At 45.7% G+C, this 24,789-nt stretch overlaps 1 protein-coding gene across 1 annotated transcript; it reads left to right on the forward strand.

Annotated features, from left to right (window-relative positions):
* The first annotated feature begins 6,202 nt into the window (after positions 1-6,202).
* Positions 6,203-14,987, forward strand: SLC30A1 (solute carrier family 30 member 1). The gene is made up of 2 exons (XM_029047220.2): positions 6,203-7,058; positions 10,070-14,987. The coding sequence occupies exons 1-2, from the start codon at positions 6,452-6,454 to the stop codon at positions 10,954-10,956; spliced, it is 1,494 nt and encodes a 497-aa protein (XP_028903053.1). The 5' UTR covers positions 6,203-6,451; the 3' UTR covers positions 10,957-14,987.
* Positions 14,988-24,789: the final 9,802 nt, after the last annotated feature.

Below are 24,789 nucleotides of genomic sequence, written 5' to 3' on the forward strand. Positions count from 1 at the left end.
AACCCTCTCTCCCTTCATAGCCAACAGACCACCCTCTTCCCACTATCAAAACCTTACGAAAACCATCTTTCTTCCAAGAGGCCTTCACTGACTAACCCTTCATTCTCCCAACTAATCACCCTCCCTTCTGTATCGCCTATGCATTTGGGTCTGTTTGCTTAAGCACTTGGATTCTGTCTTCCCACCCCAGCACCACATCACCCATGAGCACTCTGATACTCAACCCACCCCAGTCCATATCCTTATACTCTGCTATTTCCCCTATCTGTAATTTATTTTAACGTTCATCTCCCCGACTACAACATAAGCTCCTTGAGGGCAGGGAGCGTGTCTACCAACTCCAATGTACTGTACTCTCCAAAGCACTTAGTAAAGTGTTCTGCAATAAATACAATTGATTGGATACTATTGATTGGTTGCTGGGCTACGATGCTATGGAAGAGTTTAGACATTATACTGTGATCACTTTAGCCATAAATAGATTTTGCACATTCAATTATTCCATGCACTTCATAACATCCTGCACTCCTACTCACTGGTAGCACGTGACTATCACTGTACTCAATCCTTTCATCTCAGGATCAACGTTCACTTGTCATTCTCTATGGGAGATTCCAAGAGAAGGAACTGATTCATCCATTCAATCGTATTTATTGAGCGCATACTGTGTGCAGGGCACTGTACTAAAAGCTTGAATCAGCGCTTAACTGATGGCGGCTTGTGGCACTCATCCTCTCTGGTCTCTGCCAGTCGTGTTCCCAATGGGATAGTGAGCGTTAAGTAAGTAGGTGGGCAGGAGTGCTGTACATTCTGAAATGGCCACGAGAATTTTAGGTATCAAACCCCTCCATGTCTGAAGTGACCAAAGCAGAACGTAGTGCTGATGCTGTGCAGGAACACGACAGACCAACGGGCAACAACCAGGATGGCCGTTTGCATAACTCCTGTAGTCTCAGCTGCCCCCGTTAGCCTGCTATTTTCGGGATTCCCACTTACTCTGTCCACCATCCGAGTCACCCAGAGTGGTTCCTCAGTCGGAAATCTTCATCACTGATAGCATGGGCCCAGCAGGTATATGCCCCTATTTCTAGCTGCTTCATCCCCTCCCAACTCAGAGAGGTGTGAGTCGGACTATGAGCGGACAAACGCAACAAGTACTCTGTCAATTATAATAATGATGGCATTTGTTAAGCGCTTACTATGTGCCAAGCACTGTTCTAAGTTCTGGGGTAGATACAAGGTGATCAGGTTGTCCCACATGGGACTTACAATCTCAATCCCCTTTTTACAGACGAGGGAACTGAGGCACGGAAAAGTTAAGTGATTTGCCCAAGGTCACACAGCGGACAAGTGGCAGAGCCGGGGTTAGAACCCATGACCTCCGACCCCTAAGCCCAGGCTCTTTCCATTGCTTGGGGTGGGTTGTGCATGACTGGGGATACATAGGTTCAAAAGCTCTCCCACTGCCTGTCGGGGTGCTATTGCTAGACTGGTACCAAGTAGGCGATTGCCCCACGTACGTACAATTCTTAAAAGAAATTTTGCACCAGAAAATCCTCTTTGAGAAAAGGAGCCTGCTCTAGCACACACAGTAACTGCGCAATGAAAACAAATCGGAGACCCACTGTACTTTTGAATTGATTTCTCCATTATCTTGAACTGTTAGAAAGAGACTAAGGGGAGAGATTCACTAAAAAAATCCCCCCTGGCATAAAAAAGTTGTAATAATGATAACAGTGGTATTTGTTACTTCACCCACTCCCTTGCACCCTTTATTCCACCTCACATTACTGTACTGATTACTGTATTACCCTCCTTTGCTGACCTAACCAGCGCCCTGTCTCACCCTACTCCAGTCCACACTTGGCTCTGCTGCCCAGATCATTTTTGTACAAAAAATTTGGGTCTGTCACCCCTCTCTAGACCATAAGCTCACTGTGGGCAGGGAACATGTCTCCCAATTGTTATTCTGTTCTCTCCCAAGTGCTTAATACAGTGCTCTGCACAGAGTAAGCACTCAGATACCATTAATTGATTGGTTACGATGGGCCAAGCCCTTGTGCTAAAAACTGGGGCACATACAAATAATCAGTTGTCTGACAGCCTCCATCCCACATGGGACATACAGTTCAAAAGGGAAGGAGAACGGGTATTTTATCCCAGTTTTAGAGTGGAAAAAATCAAAGCATAGAGAAGTTAAGCGACTTGCTCAAAGGTCATATAGAAAGTAGGTGGCAGAACAGGATCAGAAGCCAGGTCTCCTGACTTCCAGGCCAGTGCTCTTTCTCCTAGACCACATCTGTGCCGGATGTTCTAAACTCAGTGCAAGACTGTAAATCTCCAGTTGTGTTCCCTACAGGTCTTGTTCACGCCCTGTCTTCCATATTAATTTATTTTGGCTTGCTCTAGTATTAATTTACTTACTTTTTTTAAAACCTAGATTTTAGCCCCTATTTACCAAGCCCATCTGTATGCCCAGAGATGAGAACGTGTGAGAACATGTTCTTACAGCAAGTTAATTAGGTTTAGAGTTTGTATCCCTCTTAACCCACTCTCGGAGTAAATGTTTGTTACAAAGGGTGTTCTCACATTAGCAAATTATATTGGAGACCTTGTCCTTTGGAAAAAAAACTACTGGATTTGATGAAGTTCCAGCAGGGAAGCAGGGATACGAACAAACAAGCACTTCAGCTTTTACTTTTTTTTATACCATCAAGAGGTAATTACATTACAGCTTTTAGTGATGTTTTCATCTTTCATATTAGCCATTATGCTTCCTGGGTCCTTAATAACAGGTTGGGTTAAGGGCCCATGGCATGGCTGGGTGCCCCTCAATTCAACCTCTCATTAGCTGACAGGAAATGCCCTCCCCGTTGGGCATTATTGCTCAAATAATATCAGAGAAACTATAGATCGGCATAGAGTTAAGAGAATTTAAGATTCCCACTGCAATAGCAGTCACATAGAGAAGTGGGTGGGAGGTGAGAAGCTACCACCTGCCTCTCTGCTGACTCATGAAATGCTACTGCAGTAGTGTGTGGCATTTCAATTATCTTTTTATCTGTGGTTAAATTCCAGGTTTCTATGTAATTGATTCAACTTGGTCTTGACTTTGAAAGGCCTAAAGCTGACTTTCTCACAATCCCCCCTGGGTTTGGCATCTCTCCTGGCATCACAGTAACTTCTATCTCTAGCCTTCCTATTGTTTAGTTTCCGCGAAGCCATCCACAGTCTCCTGAGGAACTCCACTTCTTTCACAGGCAATATTTGCCACCCTAAGTGGCAAGACTCTCCTGAATCAGGTATACTTAAAGAAGAGGGGAAAGCAGAGTCAGGTGACTACATGCTAGGACACCTTTCAGTAGGGAGGGAATGCTCGGTTGTGGTAGAAAATTGTCCATGTGTACACTGAAAGAAGAGGGATAAATAGGGGAGGCCTCCCAAAACATCAACTGGTCTGGAAGAGGGAGTGTGCAATGAAATCTCAAACTATTCCAGGCTGCAAAATGTCACAAAGGCCGGGATGAAGATCCCCATAAGGATGGGTTTTGTGGCGGATGAGATTTGATACGAGCCAAGGTAAAGTGAGGTACATATGGAAAAATAATTGCAACTTCATGATGACGGGTTAGGAGTTATCAGTCACAAAACATGAAAAAAGTACTGGAGTCACTGTTGACTCTGCTTTTAAATCAAGGACCCAGGGTGCAGCAGTCAAAAAAGCCCACTGATTGGCAATCATCAGCAGGAAGGGGTTAGAAAACCAAAAACATCAGTTTTATCCTGATATAAAACTATGATGTGCCCATATCTGGAATACTTTGTCCAGTTCTGCTTATCCCACTTTAGGAAAATACTATCGATTGACTGAAAAACATAAGGCATTTGGAGACAGCATGGAGAAAGGCAGCCGAGACAACCAGGTGAATGGAATTAACTTCCTTAGGAGGAGAGACTAAGTTGAGTCCAGCCTGTAAAGGCACAGCCTTGAGAGGGACACATGAAACCTACGAAACTCATGAAGGGTAGAGAGAGGGAGGTCATGGAAAAACCAAGACAAGGGGACAACATCCAAGTTTGAAGTTAAATTGTTCAGAAGAAAGAGAGAAAACATTTCTTCACCCTGCTTAAGGTGGGTTACGATACACAGTAGGTTCGTGAGCAGTCCATAATGTATTTCTAAAGGGAACCCTTAATGTTAGGGTTTAGACTGTTTAGATTGTGAGCCCCTTATTGGGTAGGGATTGTCTCTATCTGTTGCCAAACTGTACATTCCAAGCGCTTGGTACAGTACTCTGCACATAGTAAGCGCTCAATAAATATGATTGAATGAATGAATATTAGACGATCTACATCGGGGAGGCCAACCATCCCTCTGGGGTTCTGTTGCCACAGTCGGAGAGGGATATCGGGCCGGTTGGACTGTTGGTCTACTTCATTAACAACATTTCTTCTCTTCTGCTTCTGAGAACCCCAGCTGGGCCTTTCGAAAAAACAAAACTGGCTTGGAAACACAACGAGGGGATTCTCTTCAATGAAGGTTTCTGGCACACAAACCCTGAGGAAGGGAACGAAGAGTTTGGGAGCCGTAAATGGCATCTCTACCACCTATTTAGTGAGTCTAGAAGGAGTCGATTAGACTGTGAGCAAGTCACTGGATGGGGTGGTCTCTACCTGTTGCTGAATTGTACAATCCAAGCGCTTAGCACTCTGCACAGACTAAGCGCTCAATAAATACTAATGAATGAATGAATTAAATCATTCAATAATATTTACTGAGCGCTTACTCTGTGCAGAGCACTGTACTAAGCGCTTGGAATGTACAATTCGGACCTCGAGCAGTCTTTTTCGGTCACCTTTACACCCACTGAATGGTGCCAGGGGCACCTTTTTCAGGTATTAATCACGTCTCAACCCGGGGCCTATCTGGGCTGGAACCAAACTGATTTAGACTGCAAGTCCGTCAATGGGCAGGGACTGTTTCTGTTGCCGATTTGTACATTCCAAGCGCTTAGTACAGTGCTCTGCACAGAGTAAGCGCTCAATAAATACTACTGAATGAAAAGTAAGGAAAAGCCGGCGCCCGCTTGATGTATAAACGGCCCAGCCCCTCACCCTCCCTCTTCCATGAGAGCCACCGGGTGAGAGGGGCGTTTTGGGGGCGCGTCAGCCTCAGGGAGGAGAGGAAAGGTAGCAACGAGCGGTTTTCAAACACCAGGGTCGCGCCTCAACAGGGTGCCAAGGCTGGGCCCTTCTGTCGCAGCATTAAAGCTGGAGGTCCGTTTACCTGTTCCAGAGAAGCAGCGTGGCTCAGTGGCAAGAGCCCGGGCTTGGGAGTCAGAGGTCGTGGGTTCGAATCCCGGCTCTGCCCCTTGTCAGGTGGGTGCAAGTCACTTCACTGTGCCTCAGCTCCCTCATCTGTCAAATGGGGAGGAAGACTGTGAGCCTCACGTGGGACACAACCTGATGACCCTGTATCTCCCCCAGCGCTTAGAACAGTGCTGTGCACAGAGTAAGCGCTTAACAAGTACCAACATCATTACCTGTAGGGATCCCGGCCGTGGAAACGTGGGGGGGGAGGAGTGTACGGGGGGAGGTAGGTTTGGCTCAGTGGAAAGAGCCCGGGCTTGGGAGTCAGAGGTCCTGGGTTCGAATCCCGGCTCTGGCCACTTGTCAGCTGTGGGACTGTGGGCGAGTCACTTCGCTTCTCCGTGCCTCAGTGACCTCATCTGTCAAATGGGGATTAACTGGGAGCCTCCCGTGGGACGACCGGATGACCCCGTCTCTCCCCCGGCGTTTAGAACAGTGCTCTGCACATAGTGAGCGCTGAACAAATACCACCATTACTACTATTGCAAGGGTTAGAGCCGTGGGCCCACCCCGGTCCCCTTCCCTCCTCCCCAGCGCTTCCGAAAGAGGCCAGGCTGGGGCGGGGGCGGGGGCGGGCTGCACCCGGCCCCGAAGAGCCCCGAAGAGCCCCGAGCCCGGCTCGGGCGACCCAAGCCCCGCCCCCCTCCCGGGCGCGCGGGCGGCGTCCAATCCCCGTCGAGGGGGGGCGTGTCCGGGCGCCTGTCGCGAGGCCGGCCGGGCCAATGGGGAGCGGCGGGGGGCGGGGCCTCCCCCTCCCCCCTCCCCCCTCCCACCGGTCCGTGTGAAAACGGGGGTTCCGAGTGCAAAGGAAAGTTTTTTTGTAGACCGTCTGCAAAGGGGTGAGGAGCCCGGGAGGGGGCCGGGTGCAGCGGGCGGGGGCAGCGCGAGGCGGCCGGTGGGTCCCGACGGCCCGCCCATGGTCCGGTGCCCGGCCCGGCGCGGAGCAGCCCCCTCAGCCGGCGCCGTGGCCCCCGGGCTCCGGACGCCCTTCCCGCCGCGGAGAGGCCGCTGAGGGCCGCGCAGCTCCCCCGCTTCTCCGCCTTCGCCGCCGCCGCCGGTCCTCGGCCTGCCGCGGGTCGCCATGGCCTGCTGGGGCCGCAACCGGGCCCGGCTGCTGTGCATGCTGTCGCTGACCTTCCTCTTCATGGTGCTGGAGGTGGTGGTGAGCCGGCTGACCTCGTCGCTGGCCATGCTGTCGGACTCCTTCCACATGCTGTCGGACGTGCTGGCCCTGGTGGTGGCCCTGGTGGCCGAGCGCTTCGCCAGGAGGACCCAGGCCACCCAGAAGAACACCTTCGGCTGGATCCGGGCCGAGGTGATGGGGGCCCTGGTCAACGCCATCTTCCTGACCGGCCTGTGCTTCGCCATCCTGCTGGAGGCCATCGAGCGCTTCATCGAGCCCCACGAGATGCAGAAGCCGCTGGTGGTGCTGGGCGTCGGCCTGGCCGGGCTCGTCGTCAACCTGCTGGGGCTCTGCCTCTTCCACCACCACAGCGGCTTCGGCGGGGGCTCCGGACACGGACACTCCCACGGGGGCCCAGGCCACGGCCGGTCCGGCCGGGACAAGGGCGGCGGCGGCGGCGGCGGCGGCGGCGGGGCCGAGAACGACCAGAACCCCGACCAGGAGGAGACCAACATCTTGGTGGGCAGCCGCAACAGCTCCAACGGGCTCAAGCCCGACCGGGCAGGTGAGGCGGGAGGGGACCCGGGGACCCCCCTCCACTCCATCTCGGCCCTGCTCACCTCCTCCAAGAGGCCTTCCCAGACTGAGCTTCCCCCTTCCCCTCAGCTAAGCCCCCTTTCCCTCTGCTCCTCCCCCTCTCCCTCAGCATTTCTATAGATTTTATTACCCTGTTTTGTTAATGAGGTGGACTAGCCCCTTGATTCTGTTGATCGTTATTTGCCCGCCTGTCACCCCCACCCCCCCCCCCGGTTGGACTGTCAGCCCGTCAGTCTCTATCCCTTGCCGAATTGTCCGTTCCAAGCGCTTAGTCCAGTGCTTTGCACAGAGTAAGCGCTCAATAAATAGTATTGAATGAATGAATGAATGAATGAATGGTCCAGGCTGAGGGGACCCTGGCGCCCCCTGGTGTCCGACAGAGGCACAGCCCGAGCCCCAGCCCGACCCTCCCCTTCCCCCTCCCCACATGCGGATAGGGGGGCCGGGGGATAAATAATAATAATGTTGGTATTTGTTAAGCGCTTACTATGTGCAGAGCACTGTTCTAAGCGCTGGGGAGATACAGGGTCATCAGGTTGTCCCACGTGAGGCTCCCAGTTAATCCCCATTTGACAGATGAGGGAACTGAGGCACAGAGAAGTGAAGTGGCTCGCCCACAGTCACCCAGCTGACAAGTGGCCAGAGCCGGGATTCGACCCCATGACCTCTGACTCCCAAGCCCGGGCTCTTTCTACTGAGCCACGCTGCTTCTCTAATAATAATGATAATAATGTTGGTATTTGGTAAGCGTTTACTATGTGCAGAGCTCTGTTCTAAGCGCTGGGTAGATAGAGGGTAATCGGGTTGGCCCCCTGAGGCTCACTGTTAATCCCCATTTTACAGATGAGGGAAGGCACAGAGAAGTGAAGTGACTTGCCCACAGTCACCCATCTGACATGGGGCAGAGCCGGGATTCGAACCCATGACCTCTGACTCCCAAGCCCGGGCTGGAGCCTCTTCGGAGGAGAAATGGGGACCGGGGCGGGTGCGAGGAGAGAGACCCTCGTCCTTCAGCCTCCTCTGCCTCTGCGGAAAGCCCCCCTTCCGCCCCCCGAAACCCTTGGCCGGACGGTCCCAGCGAAGGCGGGCACAGTTGGGCGGGACCCGGGCTCCTTCTGGGGGGCTGCAAGCCTGCGCCGGGGAGAGGAAGGAGGAGGCAGACACCCCGATGCCCTGCCAGGCTGTTGGGACCTGCGCGGGCAGCGTATAATTCGGAAAAAAGTTCCTCCGAGCTCATTTAGAAAGCCCACTTAAGAACCAGCCTCCCGGTGTTTGGACCACCTCCAGGACCGGTATCTTGGGCCGTCAGCCTTCCCTGGAAAATAAAATGCCGGGTTAAAGGTTTCTTTTATGAAGGGCACTCTGTGGTTGAGTTAAGTGACCCCGCAAATCGTCCTCGGATAGCCTGTCTGGGCACGTTTAACCCTCGGCCTTCTAGATCCCACCGGTACAGCTTTTTAGAATTTGCAAAAGAGCAAAAATGCGGTTATCCTAAATGTGCTACAGTGCATCCTAGAAATGAGCGAGTTGAAAAGATGGATTAAGTCGCTGTGGTCAACTCCTTCCTTCCACCCTTCCCTGCTCCCCAGCCCCGTTTTCTAAGGTGTTCTCTGTATTAAACTTTTATGAAATATTCATTCATTCATTCAATAGTATTTATTGAGCGCTTACTATGTGCAGAGCACTGTACTAAGCGCTTGGGATGAACAAGTCGGCAACAGATACAGTCCCTGCCGTTTGACGGGCTTACAGTCTAATCGGGGGAGACGGACAGACAAGAACGATGGCAATAAACAGAGTCAAGGGGAAGAACATCTCGTAAAAACCGATGGCAACTAAATAGAATCGAGGCGATGTACAATTCATTAACAAAATAAATAGGGTAACGAAAATATATTGAGTTGAGCGGACGAGTACAGTGCTGTGGGGATGGGAAGGGAGAGGTGGAGGAGCAGAGGGAAAAAAGGGAAAATGAGGCTTTAGCTGCGGAGAGGTAAAGGGGGGATGGCAGAGGGAGTAGAGGGGGAAGAGGAGCTCAGTCTGGGAACGCCTCTTGGAGGAGGTGATTTTTAAGTAGGGTTTTGAAGAGGGAAAGAGAATCAGTTTGGCGGAGGTGAGGAGGGAGGGCGTTCCGGGACCGCGGGAGGACGTGACCCAGGGGTCGACGGCGGGATAGGCGAGACCGAGGGACGGTGAGGAGGTGGGCGGCAGAGGAGCGGAGCGTGCGGGGTGGGCGGTAGAAAGAGAGAAGGGAGGAGAGGTAGGAAGGGGCGAGGTGATGGAGAGCCTTGAAGCCTAGAGTGAGGAGTTTTTGTTTGGAGCGGAGGTCGATAGGCAACCACTGGAGTTGTTTAAGAAGGGGAGTGACATGCCCAGATCGTTTCTGCAAATATGAGGGTTAGGGAAAGCTCAACAAGTCAGGTGTTCAAAATGATCTTGGGATTATGAGACTACGCATGTACATCGATCACTTGTCATTGAGGCTTTGGCAAAAATCTTCTTATTTGAATTAATCTAACCAACCAAAGCAGTTTTGGGCCCAGTTATAAGAAAACCATGAGTCGAATCCAGGGAGCACAGTAATAGCAAATACAGCCGGAATGAAACGTCAGATCAAGCTTTTTATGTTGCCACAAATTTGAGTTAATGTATTTCTTCCATTATTCTTGGTGTCCTGAATTCTTAGGGAATTTATTTTTGGCGGGGAGGGGCAGAGGGGTAATCGGAATCTGGAACTAGCCTCCTGGCAACATTCAGTCCTGCATGTTAATGGAAAAAGCCAAAGCAATCAGGCGGATACTGATTCCATCGATGTGTAACTTCAGTCCCAAGTTCTTAAGTAGGATTGTCAATTCTGCACTAAAGCAAATGAGGCTCCCACTCTTCTGTGGTCCTGAAAACTACCAGTTTTGACCAGGAAATGTAATTGTGCTATATTGAAACTTCAATAGGATAAGTTTTGCTTTCTTTCCTTTGTAGGAAACATGGTGAAAGAAAGCTCAGTGGACGTGCAAGTGAATGGGAACCTTATTAATGATGACTCTTCTGAAAAAATCGATGCAGAAGATACTAGTGCACAACTTAACATGAGAGGAGTGTTTCTTCATGTTTTTGGAGATGCTTTGGGTTCAGTGATTGTGGTAATCAATGCTTTGGTCTTTTACTTTTCTTGGAGAGCATGTCCGGAGGGAGCCTTTTGTGAAAACCCGTGCATTGGCAACCCTTGCCAGATGTTTGTAGGTTCAAATAATTCTTCTGTACATGAGGCCGGTCCCTGCTGGGTGCTATATTTAGATCCAACTCTTTGCCTGGTAATGATCAGTATACTTCTGTATACAACTTATCCATTACTTAAGGAGTCTGCCCTTATTCTTTTGCAAACTGTTCCTAAACAAATAAATATCAGAAATTTGAAAAAGCACCTTCGGGAGGTTGAAGGAGTTGAAGAAGTTCATGAATTACATGTTTGGCAACTTGCTGGAAGCAGAATTATCGCCACTGCTCACATAAAATGTCATGACCCTACAGCGTACATGCAGGTGGCTAAAAGCATTAAAGACGTCTTTCATAATCACGGAATTCACGCTACCACCATTCAGCCCGAATTTGCTAGTGTAGGCTCTCAATCCAGTATCACCCCCTGTGAGCTTGCCTGCCGAACTCAGTGTGCTTTGAAGCAATGTTGTGGAACAACACAAAAAGCCAATTCTGAGAAAGAGACAGAAAAGCTCCCTTCAGTTAGTATTTCTTGTTTAGAACTCAGTGAAGCACTAGAGAACAAAACAAGGACTAAAACTGAAAGTGTATCAGCTGTCGTGCTAGATGTTAAGAAGAATTCCAAAAAGAAACCTGAATCATCTTTGTAGGTTCCCAAAAATGTGATGTTTGACTTTTTCAACTACAAGAGGAAGAGACTCCAATGAAATCCCAAGTTTGCCAAGAAGTGTAATTGCTGAAGTCTTCATTCTTGTCACACTGTTAGTTCTATTTTTTAAAGAACATAAAGGAACAGCAGAACACAGAGTTTTGTATTACAACTTTGTGATTATCTGCTGAGCACAGCTATGCTGTAACAATTTTGGAAAGCCAGTTTTAACACTTGTTACATTTTTTTTGTTGCTATGTTTAAGTAAGCATTTACTTTGTATATTCTAATGATACTTGATTTCAGTTTTCCCATGGCAAAACTTAATTAGGGGGATTAAATAAATTAAAATTTAATTTGTTACCGGTATTCCTTTGGCCTTTTTTTCCTACCCCATTCCCTCTACTGTAGTACTTTTCGTTTGAATCATTTGGTCTCAAATTTTTTTGATATCAAACTTGAAACCAGAAAATGCTGCTGGTTTTCTTTTCTTCTTAGACATTTAAGATCAACTTTAAATGCCATTTGAAGTTAATAGCATGATGGTAGCATATTTTCAAAGAATGTCTTATTGACGTTATTAGGAAAAGTTGTTCTATTCTCTTATGTGATAATGGAATTTTCTGCCCCCACAAAAGAAGCAGATTCTGTTAATATTGTTTATTAAATTCTCTTCTATATCATTGCGTATTATATCTGATTAAACTGTAAAGTAATAAATTGCGAACCACAGTTTACATATCAAGGATGACAGAAGAGACCTAACAGACATATTATTTTATAAAATATTAACTTTTGGAAGGACTTTTAAATTCTTCACAGTATTTCAGTTTATGAATAAGCACCCATTTCTCATTAATTTTTTCTGAAAACTTATAAAGGTGATCACCAGCATTTTTTCATTTAGATGGACTGATTTGACACTTTATAGTGAAACTTGCCATTGAGCAGAAACTTTACTTACAAATACCCCACTGTAGAAAATATTTTTTAACAGATACTCATAAATTAAGCTTTGAAGAAAAAAAATCAACAAAAAATGTTTCAAAGAAAGTCTCATATTTTGAATCAAAACATGTATTTTTGAAGAACTGCCTAATATGCTATCAATTCCTATGTTTTCATAATAGCTGCTGAACAGAAGGATAAAAAATACAAAGCAAAAATGTCACTTAGTGCTTAAAACTTTAAAAGCAAAATATAAAATTAAGGTCAGGCCCAGGTGTGGATATTGCTCAGGTCTTTAAACTGTGGCTTATTTAGCATAGATGCTGAAAGAGTTACCCACCAAAAGGTGAATGAGCTGTGACTGAAATTGTCCATTTCAGTTTTCCAGCAAGGGATTTGATGTTCATATATTTCACAGTTTTCCCATCAAACACAATTTTAAAAGGTGGATTACTTTTAGCTTTGTGAAGCAGTACCTTTTTTTTTTTTCCGGGGGAGGCGGGAGGCGCTGGGCCGGGGAAAAGAGGAGCTCTAAATGGAACCGATATTGGTAATATCATTTATACACAGAACTATTTTGCCAAAAGCATGTAAAAAGTCACAACTATTTCTAATTACTTTTATACATTGCGGCTGGGATGACTAATTTTGTGATGGAAAAGTGTCATTTTTTAAATTCAAAACCAAATTTCAGAAAAAAAAAGTTAAGACTTGGAACTTCAGATTTCTTTATAAATGTTTAATCTATTGGCAGAAATTGTACCTTTTTTCTAACATTCCTGTTGCTGGCAATGGGTTTATAAAAACAGGACCCCTTAAGAATGGAGTGAGGTGTGCTTAGATAATAGTATGGGAGTGTAGAAGGGAGGGGAGTAGGGGAAAGGTGAGTGTGAGTGTATGTATATCTTCAAGATTTCTCTAATGGGCCAAAACCAGAACCTGAAACTTGCAATATAGCCTGATGTTTTGATACTGCATAGTGAAGACTGTGAAATGGAATCTTCAGAATTCGACCCGAAACATCTTTTGAGGTCTAAGTGGCAATTTTCAGTATGAAACTGAGAAATTCCATTATTTGCTGAAACCAGAAGGAGAAGGTGGCTAATTGCACTGCATTCTGAGCATTCCTGACTTTACATTTTATGAAGAAATAGGCTTCTCTGTTAATTCATACATTTTTAATAATGACATCACACAATAACCTTACTGATGGAGTATTTACACCCAAGAGAAGTTTCCTTTAGGAACTTAAAAGTGGTTATAATGCATAAGTAAAGTGCATTTATGTGAATGAGGATTTAAAATTGTATTTAAGCACAGGACAAGGGCTATGTATTTCTTAAAGTACAAAAAATGAGCTTCAGATATGGTTATTCTTTTCATAACTCATTTTTAAGTAACTTTTATAATGTATTCATCTAGGAGAACTATAAGGTTTCCTCCTCAGAATAGTTTCTCATTTATAACAAAGTAGTGGGCACTGTCACCCAAAGGTTTTTAATGGAGAAATAATGTTTCTCTCTACAAAGCACTTTCTAATCCATATTTCTCTATAAAGAGTAAGAAAATCATCTTTTTTAATATGTAAACTTCTTGGGATTTAGTTTTCTTGAAGGGAAGTGGGTAAATGCACCTAAACTTTAGGGCATCTAAATATCTTAAAATTTTTAAGAGGCTATTTTAGAACGCTGTGCCAGTTAATGTAGTCTTGTTGCTCTCCAATTGGCTTTTATTTAGTATTCAAGATCAGCAAGTTTATGGCCTAGAAGCTTATAATTTCATTTATCTAGAGGAGAGGGGTGAGAGTTGGGAAGTTGTGCTGTTTTACGCCCACAATAAAAATGGTCCAGAAAAAAAAAACCAACCCAAATACAGCCTTAATGATGGTAATTTTTAATCTCCACTTTTTGAATACTCACTTGTAGAAAGGTGTAAACCAGAGAATATTTAGTTTAGAGTATGTATTTGAATATTTAGAAATACATATGCTATACCTCTGAGATTGGCAGTTTGTGTGGGAGTGTTTTCTTTTTCCATGACGGTCTCATGGATAATCAGTGAAAGGGGAGGATGTATCAGTATACTGGAAGAGAATGAAATTTTCCTCTTTATTTGTGTGGGGTCTTGTTTTTAGTTTTTGAACAACCCCAACTAAATCAATATTAATATTTTTTTGAAAATTAGATCCCTGAGAATGTTAAAATTAACCTTGGAGTGAATTGTAGAATATTTGGTATGTGTTGCGGTTTTAATGCTTGCTACTTGTTGACATTTTCTGAAAGCTATAAATATGATCTTCATCTGCTGTTGACGTTTTCGCAAAGAGCATGAAAAAAACAAATATGGAGAGTAACTTGGTAAACCTATTGATTCTCTTCACAATGTAGAAATATTGATATTAATACTGTGCGCTTCAGTAACATTGGTGAATCATGAAACAGTGTTAAAACTCTAGGGGAGAAGAGAGGAAAAACCAGTTTTCTTTTCAGTTTCTAACATAATATTGAGTCCAATATTTAGTGTCTGGCCGTTTCTCAACAAGGAGTTTTAATAGTGCCATTTTAATGTAACATTACAGAAGTTGTGTGGCTATGCTATTTCATTTTACTGTCAAAGGCTGAAATATTTAGCAATCCTTTTACACTGGCACAAGGGGCCTATTGTGTATACTTCTATTTAAACTTTTAAACCAAAAATTTTGTAGTCCTGTGTCTCTGACAGAAAGATTCTAAAGGGAATGTAGCATACAATGAATAGATGTGATTGTACATGAAAAGCTCAAAACACAGAAATGGCCATGTTATGGTTCTGCCTTGATCAGCGCAAGAAAATGTGTGCTGTGATTCTTCATGGACCTTTCTTCCATTCATGTGGTTCTGGTGTCTGCTATTGCGATCTTTCTGGGCAGAATGTGGTGCAGTGTTATGCAGTTATCACCTTGCTAAAAGCAGATACAAATGTCTTTTCTGTTATACATTAAATTATTTGTTCTTTGTATGTTTGTACATTGTTTTCCAAAGTTATTCCTACCTCATCATGAGGTTTTCTGGATTGTATTATAAATGTTCTACATGAGACAGGCTACTGTGTTTTTTTCCTTTATTTACCAAAGCTAAGCAGGAAATAAAACTGTCCTACATTCCTGCTTAGTTGTCTTGTGCATACACTTTGCTTCCCAGTAATTCTAGGCTTTGATTGAACTCAGCAGTCAGTACTCAGCCTGGTCATAATAATTATTATTATGGCATTTGTTAAGCGCTTACTGTGTGCCAGGCACGGTACTGAGTTCTATACTAGCACGGGTCATGCATTGGATAAGCAGCCAATCCAGGCTTCGAGCCTCAAAGCAGTGAGGCCGGACCAAAAAGAAATACATCTGGGCAAGTAAGATTTTATGTAAATACCATTAAGCCCTAATACTAAAATACTTCATATTACTAACGTTTCCTGCCTCAACAGAGGGAACTATTTTTATGATGTTAGATTTGTGGGGCAATGCATTTAAAAATGTTTTATTCCCCAAATTCTGCCTGAACTACAGTTCATTATTCTTTAAATGAGGTGTAAACTAGGGTTCTGGCCATTTGTGTCATTAAATGTTCCAAAGACATAGGATATTCCTACAGAAGTCCACTTAGATGCTTGTAAAAGCTGCTTGTTGGGATCACCAAAAGTCCCATTCCCAGCCATAGTATTAGGGTCATTGTAAGCACTTGATATTCGCCCCACCCTCAAACCCCCAGCACTTATGTACATATCCCCATTGTAATGTCTGGATCGCCTCCCCCCAACCCACCCCAGACTGTAAGCTCCTTGTGAACACACAACCTGTCTACCAACTCTATTGGACTCTCCCAAGCACTTAATACAGTGATCTGCATACATTAAGTGCTCAATAAATAGTAATGATTGAAGCAACCAGCAATGATAGAAGGCAAGTCCATTCACAGCCACTGCTACCACCATGGCCATTTCTGCTGTTGCTGTGAGCCCTATAGTATTTAATGACGATTGTGGTATTCATTAAACTCTTACTACGCGCCGGTTGCTGAGCTAGATATAAGATAATCAACCGTGCTCCATTTTGTAGTTCAGAAAAGATTTCTATGTATTCATAGGTTGAAGTTAACCAGCATTGCTGGGAGAATGACATAGTAGTGCAGAGGACTTGTAAAGTATCCCCTGCTGTATTTCCACCTTTAGTCAAATTTCAATACACCGCCTATTTTCATTTCCTGTCTCCTTCCTATGTTATCTTCCTCCCTGGAATCTACTCAAATTGGACTTTAAGCCATCAAACGGTTTTGATCTCTCTGATTGAGACCCTAATGATTGGTATAACAGATGGGAGTGTTTCACTTAATAATGTATAATCCAGATGAGAACAGGATTCGCTGGCTGCATAGGGCACAGATTGCACCCTTACTTTGACCAACTGTCTTGCAGTGTATGCTGTTAGCTACAGGAGCCTCGTCAGAGATCTTGTTTCTGGAAAATGGTTGTCAAGCAACTAGTTAGGAACCATTTGGCATCAACCCTTATGTGACAGCTGAGTACTATGCAAAAATTATGCCCTAAATTATTCTCTTCACCCTGCCCTTTCCATGCCCATCCTTCTATTCCTAGTAGCTTTTCTGTCTACCTTGTAACTGCACCCCAAATTCAACTTCTCCACCCATGTCTCCCTGCTCCCCTTATCTACCATACTCTAGGATTTTTTTTCTTTTTTCATACTAATCATGTTGATAAATACTACGGTGATTTCTTCCCCTTTCTGCTTGTAACCCCACCTCTGCGAAGCCATGGGAGTAAAGACAGAGGAAGAGGTGGGGGCAGTGACTTCGAGACCTCACCATCCTCTTTTTCCTGCCCCAGTTGCTACTGGTCCCTGTTCTATGCCTTTGGCCAAAGTGGGGATAAGAGTAGGAAGAGGAATTGAAGGTGGCAGTAGATGTCCTCTTAGCAGCAGCTGTCACTAAGGTTAGTTTAACAAAAATGAAAAATCCTAGAGCACCAGGGTGAAGACTGGGGATGTGTGTGGGATGGCAAGTTTGGGGTGGGAGGGTGTGGAAGGGCAGGAAAGCCTTGGGAACAGGGGAGGGCAGGGAGGAGGCACGGTTGGGAAAGAGAATGGGGAGGGAATTGACAACCATAGAGACTTGATGTAACATTGGGGCAGGGCTTATCATTCCTGGAGGGTATCCGCAGACAGTTGCATGTATTAGGAGGTGGGTCAAAACCCAAAGTACACCTATACACATCTACACATAAATGCTGAGGATGGGTATAAAAACATAATTGTGACTGAAAAATATGACCATTGAAGTGAGGTATTAATAAGGGAAGGCTTTTAGGAAGAGGTAAAGATTTCAGAAGGACTTTGAAGATGGAGATTTGAAGAGGAAGGGAGACCCTGGCCAGTGGAACAGTGCGATGGAGTGGTTCGTTGAATGTGGGAATGATGATGGGGGGTATAATTAGGTGAACTGGGGAAAGTCTTAAGGCCTATATATATCTGCTATATGAACATATATATAAACTTTCAACCAAATACTGATTTAAAATTAAAAATCTTCACCAAAACAAAACTTTGTGAAAAATTTCATTAGAAAGTATTTAAATAGCAAATTTAAAGTGGGTGTGTAGTAGTATGATTACAGTCTGATTTATTACTTATGAAACAACTTCCAGTAGATAAATTAATCAGTTAATGAGTTATTGATCTGTAGTAAATGGTAGAAGGAAGGTGCTAAGGCTGAGAAGATAGAGGACTTTCTGGGTGATGTAGTTCAACGCCCAGTTCTTTGGTAAAACCCAGAGAGAAGAAAAACCTGCTGAATTAGCACCTTAAGAAAACAATATCCAGCTTCCATAAGAGCAAATAACACCCTGGGGAATCTGTAGAGGGGGAGATTATTGCTCATTTATTGTAATAAAATTTATGAAGAACAAAAGCCAGGCTTACAGGACAAAGTGGCTACATGTGATCGATAAGTCCTCTGGATGGAAAAGAGGTTATTCTGCTTTTCCTGCAGCCCATATTCCCTGTAACTGTAAAATGCCATTTCCTCCCCTCTTCCAGATCATTTAAACTGCTACATCCTGACAATTTATAAAGCATTGTTCTCTAGCTAGTGATAGTGAAGGAGATTTCCCAGAACTGACGCCTACTCATATGAAGTGAATCTCAAACAGCGCATGAGTCTTTGTCCTAAGAATAACTGATTGGACATGGGTGTTCAAGGACATTTGTAACCTGGGTTCCATTCCATTCTTCTAGGCGTTTTACATTAGAAATTGGATGGTATCAGCAAGTGTAGGGCAGTGTGGATCATACCAAAGCTTTATGCAAAGGTTTGGTCTCAGTATACAGTTTGAGCTTCGGTTTGAGTGTGTCACAGGACAGACTGTGTTAGTCTGATTATCCATCCATGCTCGTTTGAAGGAATGCACGTTGGACAGGGCTTAAAAAATCATTTGGAGTATTTTCAGAACCATTTATTACTCATGTCAGAAACATTTTTGCTAAACACTTAATCGCAAATATGTATAAACCAGCTGGGTCATGTCCATACTTCCCTTCTGCCCAGGGTCATGCCTAAGCATCTTTACACCCGTTAAAATGGCATCCTCAAATCATGACCTAGTGGAAAGAGCATAGGACTGGTAATCAGGAGTCTGGGGTTTGAGGTTCGAATCACCTGCTCTGGAACTTTGGGCAAGTCACAAACTCACTTTCCTCATCTGTAAAATGGGGATAAAATACTTGTTCTCTCTACCACTTAGACTGTGAGCCTCAGGTGGGAGAGGCACTATGAGGGATCTGATTGCCCTTTACCTCCCCCAGTACTTGACATGGCATAAATGCCATCATTAAGGGACCGGTTGGGGGTGTGTGTGCGCACACGGGCCAGCTCTTTGGTTTCTCCCCCTCTGCCCCTCCACCTGAGGAAGGCAGTATTGCTGGGAAGAGGAGGTGGATAATTCATTCAATCGCATTTATTAAGCGCTTACTGTTTGCAGAGCGCTGTACTGTTGCTGAACTTCTGGGGGCAAAGAGAAGAGCACTCTTGCCCCCGGTACCAATGGAGCAACCGCCACGTCTGCTATAACTGCACACCCTGAGACAGTACACCCATGTCAAGAGCCACACTGGCCACACCCTCAGCCCAGTCCTCTAAACACCCAGAGCAGGAAGAGCTTTCCGACAGGCAGAGCCGGTAATGCTCTTGACCCCTGACATGAGACATCACACAGGAATAAATTGCTTAGCCACTAAGCCTCAAATTTTCCCATCTATTAAATGGATTCAAGAAGTCTGGCCTAAGTCCCTGGGGTGTTGTCAAAATGAACTAATCTGCATAAACTGCTGTTCTGACCATAAGGCATACCTAGCTGTCACACTTGGAAAGTGCTTTCCGTGGTATGGAATGGAATTCAAATGCAACAGGCATTTCCAGTCAAGGAGGAGTTGATTCTAAGGGGGCGATTTGGCATCTCTTTCTCAAAAGAAGCTGAAGGACAGGACAGACAACATCCAGGGAGGTTTAGCTCTGTTTGGGGACTGAACGAGCTCCAGGAATCCATGATTTTTAGGAGAAAATTTCTGAATGTGCCTATTCTAGTAAAATGATCCCAGTCTTGCAGTGTACTGCTCACTTGAAATCTGGAGTCTGCCCCCGGAAGCTTCTAGAAAGAAGGCTTGAATGTAAGCAAACGGCTAGGGTTGGGGGTAAGGAGCAAGGAGAAGGGGAGAAGAGAAACCATCATGGAAGTGCTAGCTGGTGGCGATGTTGACCAGCAACCTCGGTGGCAACTTGGAAAAGTCCTGACAAGAAACACTATGTTACCTGGCCACAGACAACAGACAGACACATCACTAGGGAACAATGGAGAATTCAGTTGTTTCGAGGGTTTTTTTTCTTCTGGTAAGACCAGACCATTAGGTGGCATCCTGGCAGTAAACTAGAACACATTATTACTTTTTTTTCCTTGGAAACAAAAGTGCACTTGAGACTGGGGGCTTGGAAGGTATTTTTGTCTTTGCTTGATTTTGCATTAGATTGATGGAAGTGGTGATTTAAAAAACCCCAAAGAATATGTGGAGGGAAAGTTTGACCTTGAAACCCAGCAGGACAATGGCCTCTTAATCAATAGGCTGTGATGCTAAAAGCAGTCATTTTAACGTGAACTAGCTCAGTGATTTTTGCTGTCCCTAGATCTCAGTTCTCTTTTGCAAAATAGGGGGACTGCTTTACACACAGTGTGAAGATATAAATCGAACCTTGAGCATTCCTCAGAGTGAAGGAAGATGGGTCAGCTGAAAGAGTTCCGGGGCTGTAATCCACCCGGGCAGATGGAGGAGGAAAATGAGATTGGTGGCCTGGAAGGAGTCATCACTGTGATTTACTAAAATACTCAGGGGAAGGAGTGTTTTGGGGGTTTTCACTAAAACTTAATAGCAAAGCTGGGAGAAAGGTAAAGGTGCTTAGCATATATTCAGTAATGGTGGTTTTCTCCCAGCTTTCTGCAGCCCAAGGATTAAAGTTACATCTCTGAAGGAGGCATTTGGGAGATGGGGATTGAAAGGGGGTAGTTTCCTGTAAGACAGAGCGCATGCTGGCATAGCTCTGCTTCTGAGGTCAGCAGCCATCCCAGGGAGTAGCCCCAGCCAGCTTTGCTCTGTTTTCCAGCTGACCCCTAATGCTTCTGCCTTCTCGGCTCCCCGCTGCATGGTCTAGAAAGGTTCCCACAAGTGATGGACCTCCCTATTGGGTCCTGGCTCTCCCAGGGCAAAGATCTTTCTTCCTGGCTCCGACAGGGCCGTTCTCATTCTTCCCCATCCTTCTTTCCTCCCCCATCTCTTCCTCATTTTTCCCTTCACTCCTCTTCCTTTTCCTTCTGCTCCCTCTCTCCTCTCTCTCTTATCCCTGCTTTATTTTTCCCTCTTTTTTCTCCCCAGTCCCAGCCCTGATCTGTCACTCAATCTGAGACTGACTGAAACTGAGATTGAGTGTGGAGGAAAGAGCTGGATTTCTGGCCAACCTGCAGAGCCATGGTGGTGGAGATTGGTTGGGGGGGCGGGCGGGGAGGGGTATCTTCAGAATGTTGGTTAATCAAGGAGCTGAAAAGTTGGTTCACAAAATCCAGGTGGTAATAAGCTAACCATTTTCTAAATCTAAATCCTGGGTGCTCTCATCCAATGCCCTGATAAGACTTGAAAGTTTTCAATCAGGGTTGAAAAGACCCCAGAATGAACTGCAACTTGTCCTCACCCGGGCCTCACCCTCCCTAAAATCCCTGCTCCCTATTTGCCCCTATACTCAAAATGAAAAGCTGGCACCTCTGCCCCTAGCCCTAGCTCACATTCTCTGATGCTCCTTAACTCTACTCCTTCCCTCAGTTCTACTAGCTCAGAGCCTAGGGGGAGGATCAGGAGCAGCCAAAGGAGGTGGCTAGATAAATACACATTCCTTGGGACCATCTTGGATAGGGCACATCCATGGGAGAAAGTGGAATGTGGAAAGGTCAGAGGGAAGGCCAGAAGAAGCAATAGCTGTTTGGAGGATGAATGGAGACTTAAGAAACCAGTGAGCGGGTGCATGGGCCAAAGCCCTGCTCTCATCTCCTGCTGTTCTCTAATCTACCTTGCCATTCTCACCTAGTTTCCAGCCTTAGATCTCCTTGCCTGGGCCTCCATCTCTTTCCCCAAAGCCTTTGCCAAAGCTGGAACTGAGCCTGGGATGCCCTCCTCCTACTATCTGGCATGCGGCACTCCGCCTGCACCCTCCGGTCCGTGCCAGTCATGTTCCTGCTGGAGTGTGGTGTACAATAAGTGAGTAGGTGTACAGGGGTGCAGCATGTTGCAAAATGCACACAACCTGCTTTGCACTTAGAGAACACTTTTTCCGCCGAAGTGATTGTAGCATAGAGCCTACTGCTCTGTCACTGCAGCCCTTACCACCCATATTAGCCAGCTATTTTCAGGAATCCTGCTGAACCTGTCCAACTTGTGTAATGCTTTAGGTGGTTCTTTGGTCGCTAACCCTTCACCATGAAAGGCATAGCCCCAGTAGGCATGGCCCTACCCAGAGTCTGTTTCAAACCCCCTACATCACAGTGAGGTGTGGTAATAATAATGATAATACTAATGATGGTATTTGTTAAGCGCTTACTAGGTGCCAAGCAGTGTTCTAAATGCTGGGGTAATCAGGTTGTCCCACGTGGGGCTCACAGTCTTAATCCCCATTTTACAGATAAGGTAACTGAGGCATAGAGAAGTTGGGTCTCACCCAAGGTCACACAGCAGACGAGTGGCAGAGGCGGGATTAGAACCCACATCCTCTACTGAATCACTGTACCTGGTAGATCCTGGGAGACATGGTGGGAAGGAGAGAAGCCACCTTACTTCAGCTCATGGATTCTCCAGACCGTGAAGGCAGGGAAGTCTCTGGGGAAGACGAATGGTTAATGGTTAGGGGCAAATCAATCAGTGGAATTTATCGATTTATTTATTCATTTTTAATGGCATTTGTTAAGCAATTACGATGTGCCAGGCACTATTGTAAGAGCTGGGGTAGATACAAGGTAATCAGGTTGAACACGGTCCATGTCCCACATGGGGCTCACAGTCTTAATCCCTGTTCTACAGATGAGGTAAGTAAGACACAGTGAAGTTAAATGACTTGCCCAAGGTCACACAGCGGACACGTGGTAGAGTCAGGACTGGAACCCAGGTCCTTCTGCCTTTCAGGGCTGTGCTCTATCCACTAGTTAATGCTGCTTCTCACAGGCCAAACTGCTTGGCATATTATTGGGTGCTCACTGTGTGCGGAGCATTGTACTAAGCATTTGGGAGAGCCCAAAATAGTAGAATTGGTAAATGCATTCCCTGTCCAGTGGAGGAATGCAGAGGATGATAGCCATAGCTATGCCAGAAACAGCCAGTGGACATAACTGGAGCTGGACTCGGGACAGGCCGAGCTCTGTCCCCAAGACCCCTTGTACTACCCTAAGGGTGCGAGAGAGGGAGGAAGGGGATGCTGCAGATGAGACTGGGCACCCCAGAGTATAAATTCATAAATATTAGGAGTAAGTAGGTGTATTTAAGTGCTAAGGTGGTCATTGGGAGGTTATTACCCGAGAGGAGAAAATTAAGCGGGAAAGACGTGTAGTGAAGGTGAGATTTCAGGAGGGCTTTGAAGATGGGGAGATTTTGAAAGAAGAGGGCATGAGCAAGGAATCCTCGAGACTGTAAGCTTATTTTGGGCAGGGAACATGTCTACCAACTCTGTTATATTGTACTCTCCCAAGCACTTAGTAGAGTGCTCTGCACACAATAAGCACTCAAAAAAAAATACTACGGATGGATTGATTTAATCTTCATAGAGCCCATTTCACTATCTTATTAGTCTTGCTGCAAAGTCAAAGCCAGCATCATCAACAATATCTGCTTGGGCAATTTTCAAGCTCCCCACTCGAATCGCAAACTGTCCTTTTGCCTCTTGGATTCCGATCTGGGCCTCCACACTTGTCTCCTCCTTATGCTTCTCCTTTCACACTTGGCACTCTGCTCAGGCATGCTTCCTGTCTGCCCTGTTTCCCCCCGTCTTTCCATACCTCTCCATTTCAGGATTCCTTCCTTCTGTACATTAGGTCTGGATCCTGTGCCCTTCCCAGGTGATTGTCCTTCTTTCCAGGGCTCTCTTCCTAGGGCCTGACCAGCCCTAAGGGCTTCTGCTGAAAATTGGTAAGGAATGAAAGGAGAAAAAGGAAGTAGAAAGAGTGATGGGAGGGGAGGGGAAAATATAGAAGAGAAAGAAAAAGAGAGAAGATTTAACAGACAAACTTCTAGGTGGCAGATTAGAGCAACTTCTATTAACATTAATGTCCATTCAGGTGCTAAATATCTGTCTCCCCTTCTAGACTGTAAGCTCCTTGCGGGCAGGGAACATGTCTACCAATTCTGTTGTATTATACTCTCCCAAGTACTTAGAACAGTGCTTTGCACACACTGAGCGCTTAGTAAATACCACTAACTCATTAAGAAGTATTAATGACTGACCATGAGAAGTAACTGCCTAGTGTTTCAAACTTTTAAAAAAAGTTTCAAATCTGTTGATTTCCAGCTTTGAGAATCTCTGTGAGAGGAGGACACAGAAAGAAGATTTCACAGTAATACTGGTCTTGGCGGCTGGAGATGGAGAGGTGGACATGGGGAGAGAAGGGAAAGAGCAAGGGGGAAGGTTACCCTGAACAGCTATTTGGTGGCTGGGCAGGAATATTCTCTTTCCATTTATCTTTTCCTGCACCCCTCCCATTGTTGTTGACTGCTTCTTGAGCACCCATATTGGGCTTATTACTTACTCATTAACTTATTTCCTGGGTATCCTGAAAGAAAAAAAAAATCCTGATTTCACCCAACATTGCTACCTAGGTCCCCAAATGGCCAAAAGTAGAACTGGGAGCCAGGCATCCTGGTTCCCAGGCTCAGGCTCTTCCCATACCACGCCATTGGACTCAGCTTTGAGCACTCCACACCTGCCGCCCTCCCACCCCACCCCCGACATGCTTCTTCACACTCCTAGGACTGTGTGTGTTTATGTCTTTCTGAGCCAGGGGGCCTTCAGTATCTGTCAACCCTTATCAGTCCCTCTCCCTGGGTCAATGTCTTGCTCTGAGGCCTCAAAATCAGTTACAACAGGGCAGAAGGTGGGGGCCGGGAGGGTGAGAAACAGGTTTGTGGGTGGTGGTGGGATGGAGGAGAGATAAGGTGGTGGGAGTGGGCTGGGGCCTGCTCTCGCCAGACTTGTGTGGGCTGTGGCCTGTGCTAGATAGAGTTGTGCACCTGGAAGTAGGTCCCGAAGCCGCGGTTGGAGCTCCCCTA

This window comes from Ornithorhynchus anatinus, chromosome 19 (genome assembly GCF_004115215.2).
Source record: "Ornithorhynchus anatinus isolate Pmale09 chromosome 19, mOrnAna1.pri.v4, whole genome shotgun sequence".
NCBI lineage: Eukaryota > Metazoa > Chordata > Mammalia > Monotremata > Ornithorhynchidae > Ornithorhynchus > Ornithorhynchus anatinus.

Bases quoted from the DNA above. Each gene is read 5' to 3' on its own strand.
- SLC30A1 (XM_029047220.2), top strand. From the start codon at position 6,452: ATGGCCTGCTGGGGCCGCAACCGGGCCCGGCTGCTGTGCATGCTGTCG. The intron at 7,059-10,069 runs GTGAGGCGGGAG...TTTCCTTTGTAG, and splicing joins GCTCAAGCCCGACCGGGCAG to GAAACATGGTGAAAGAAAGC.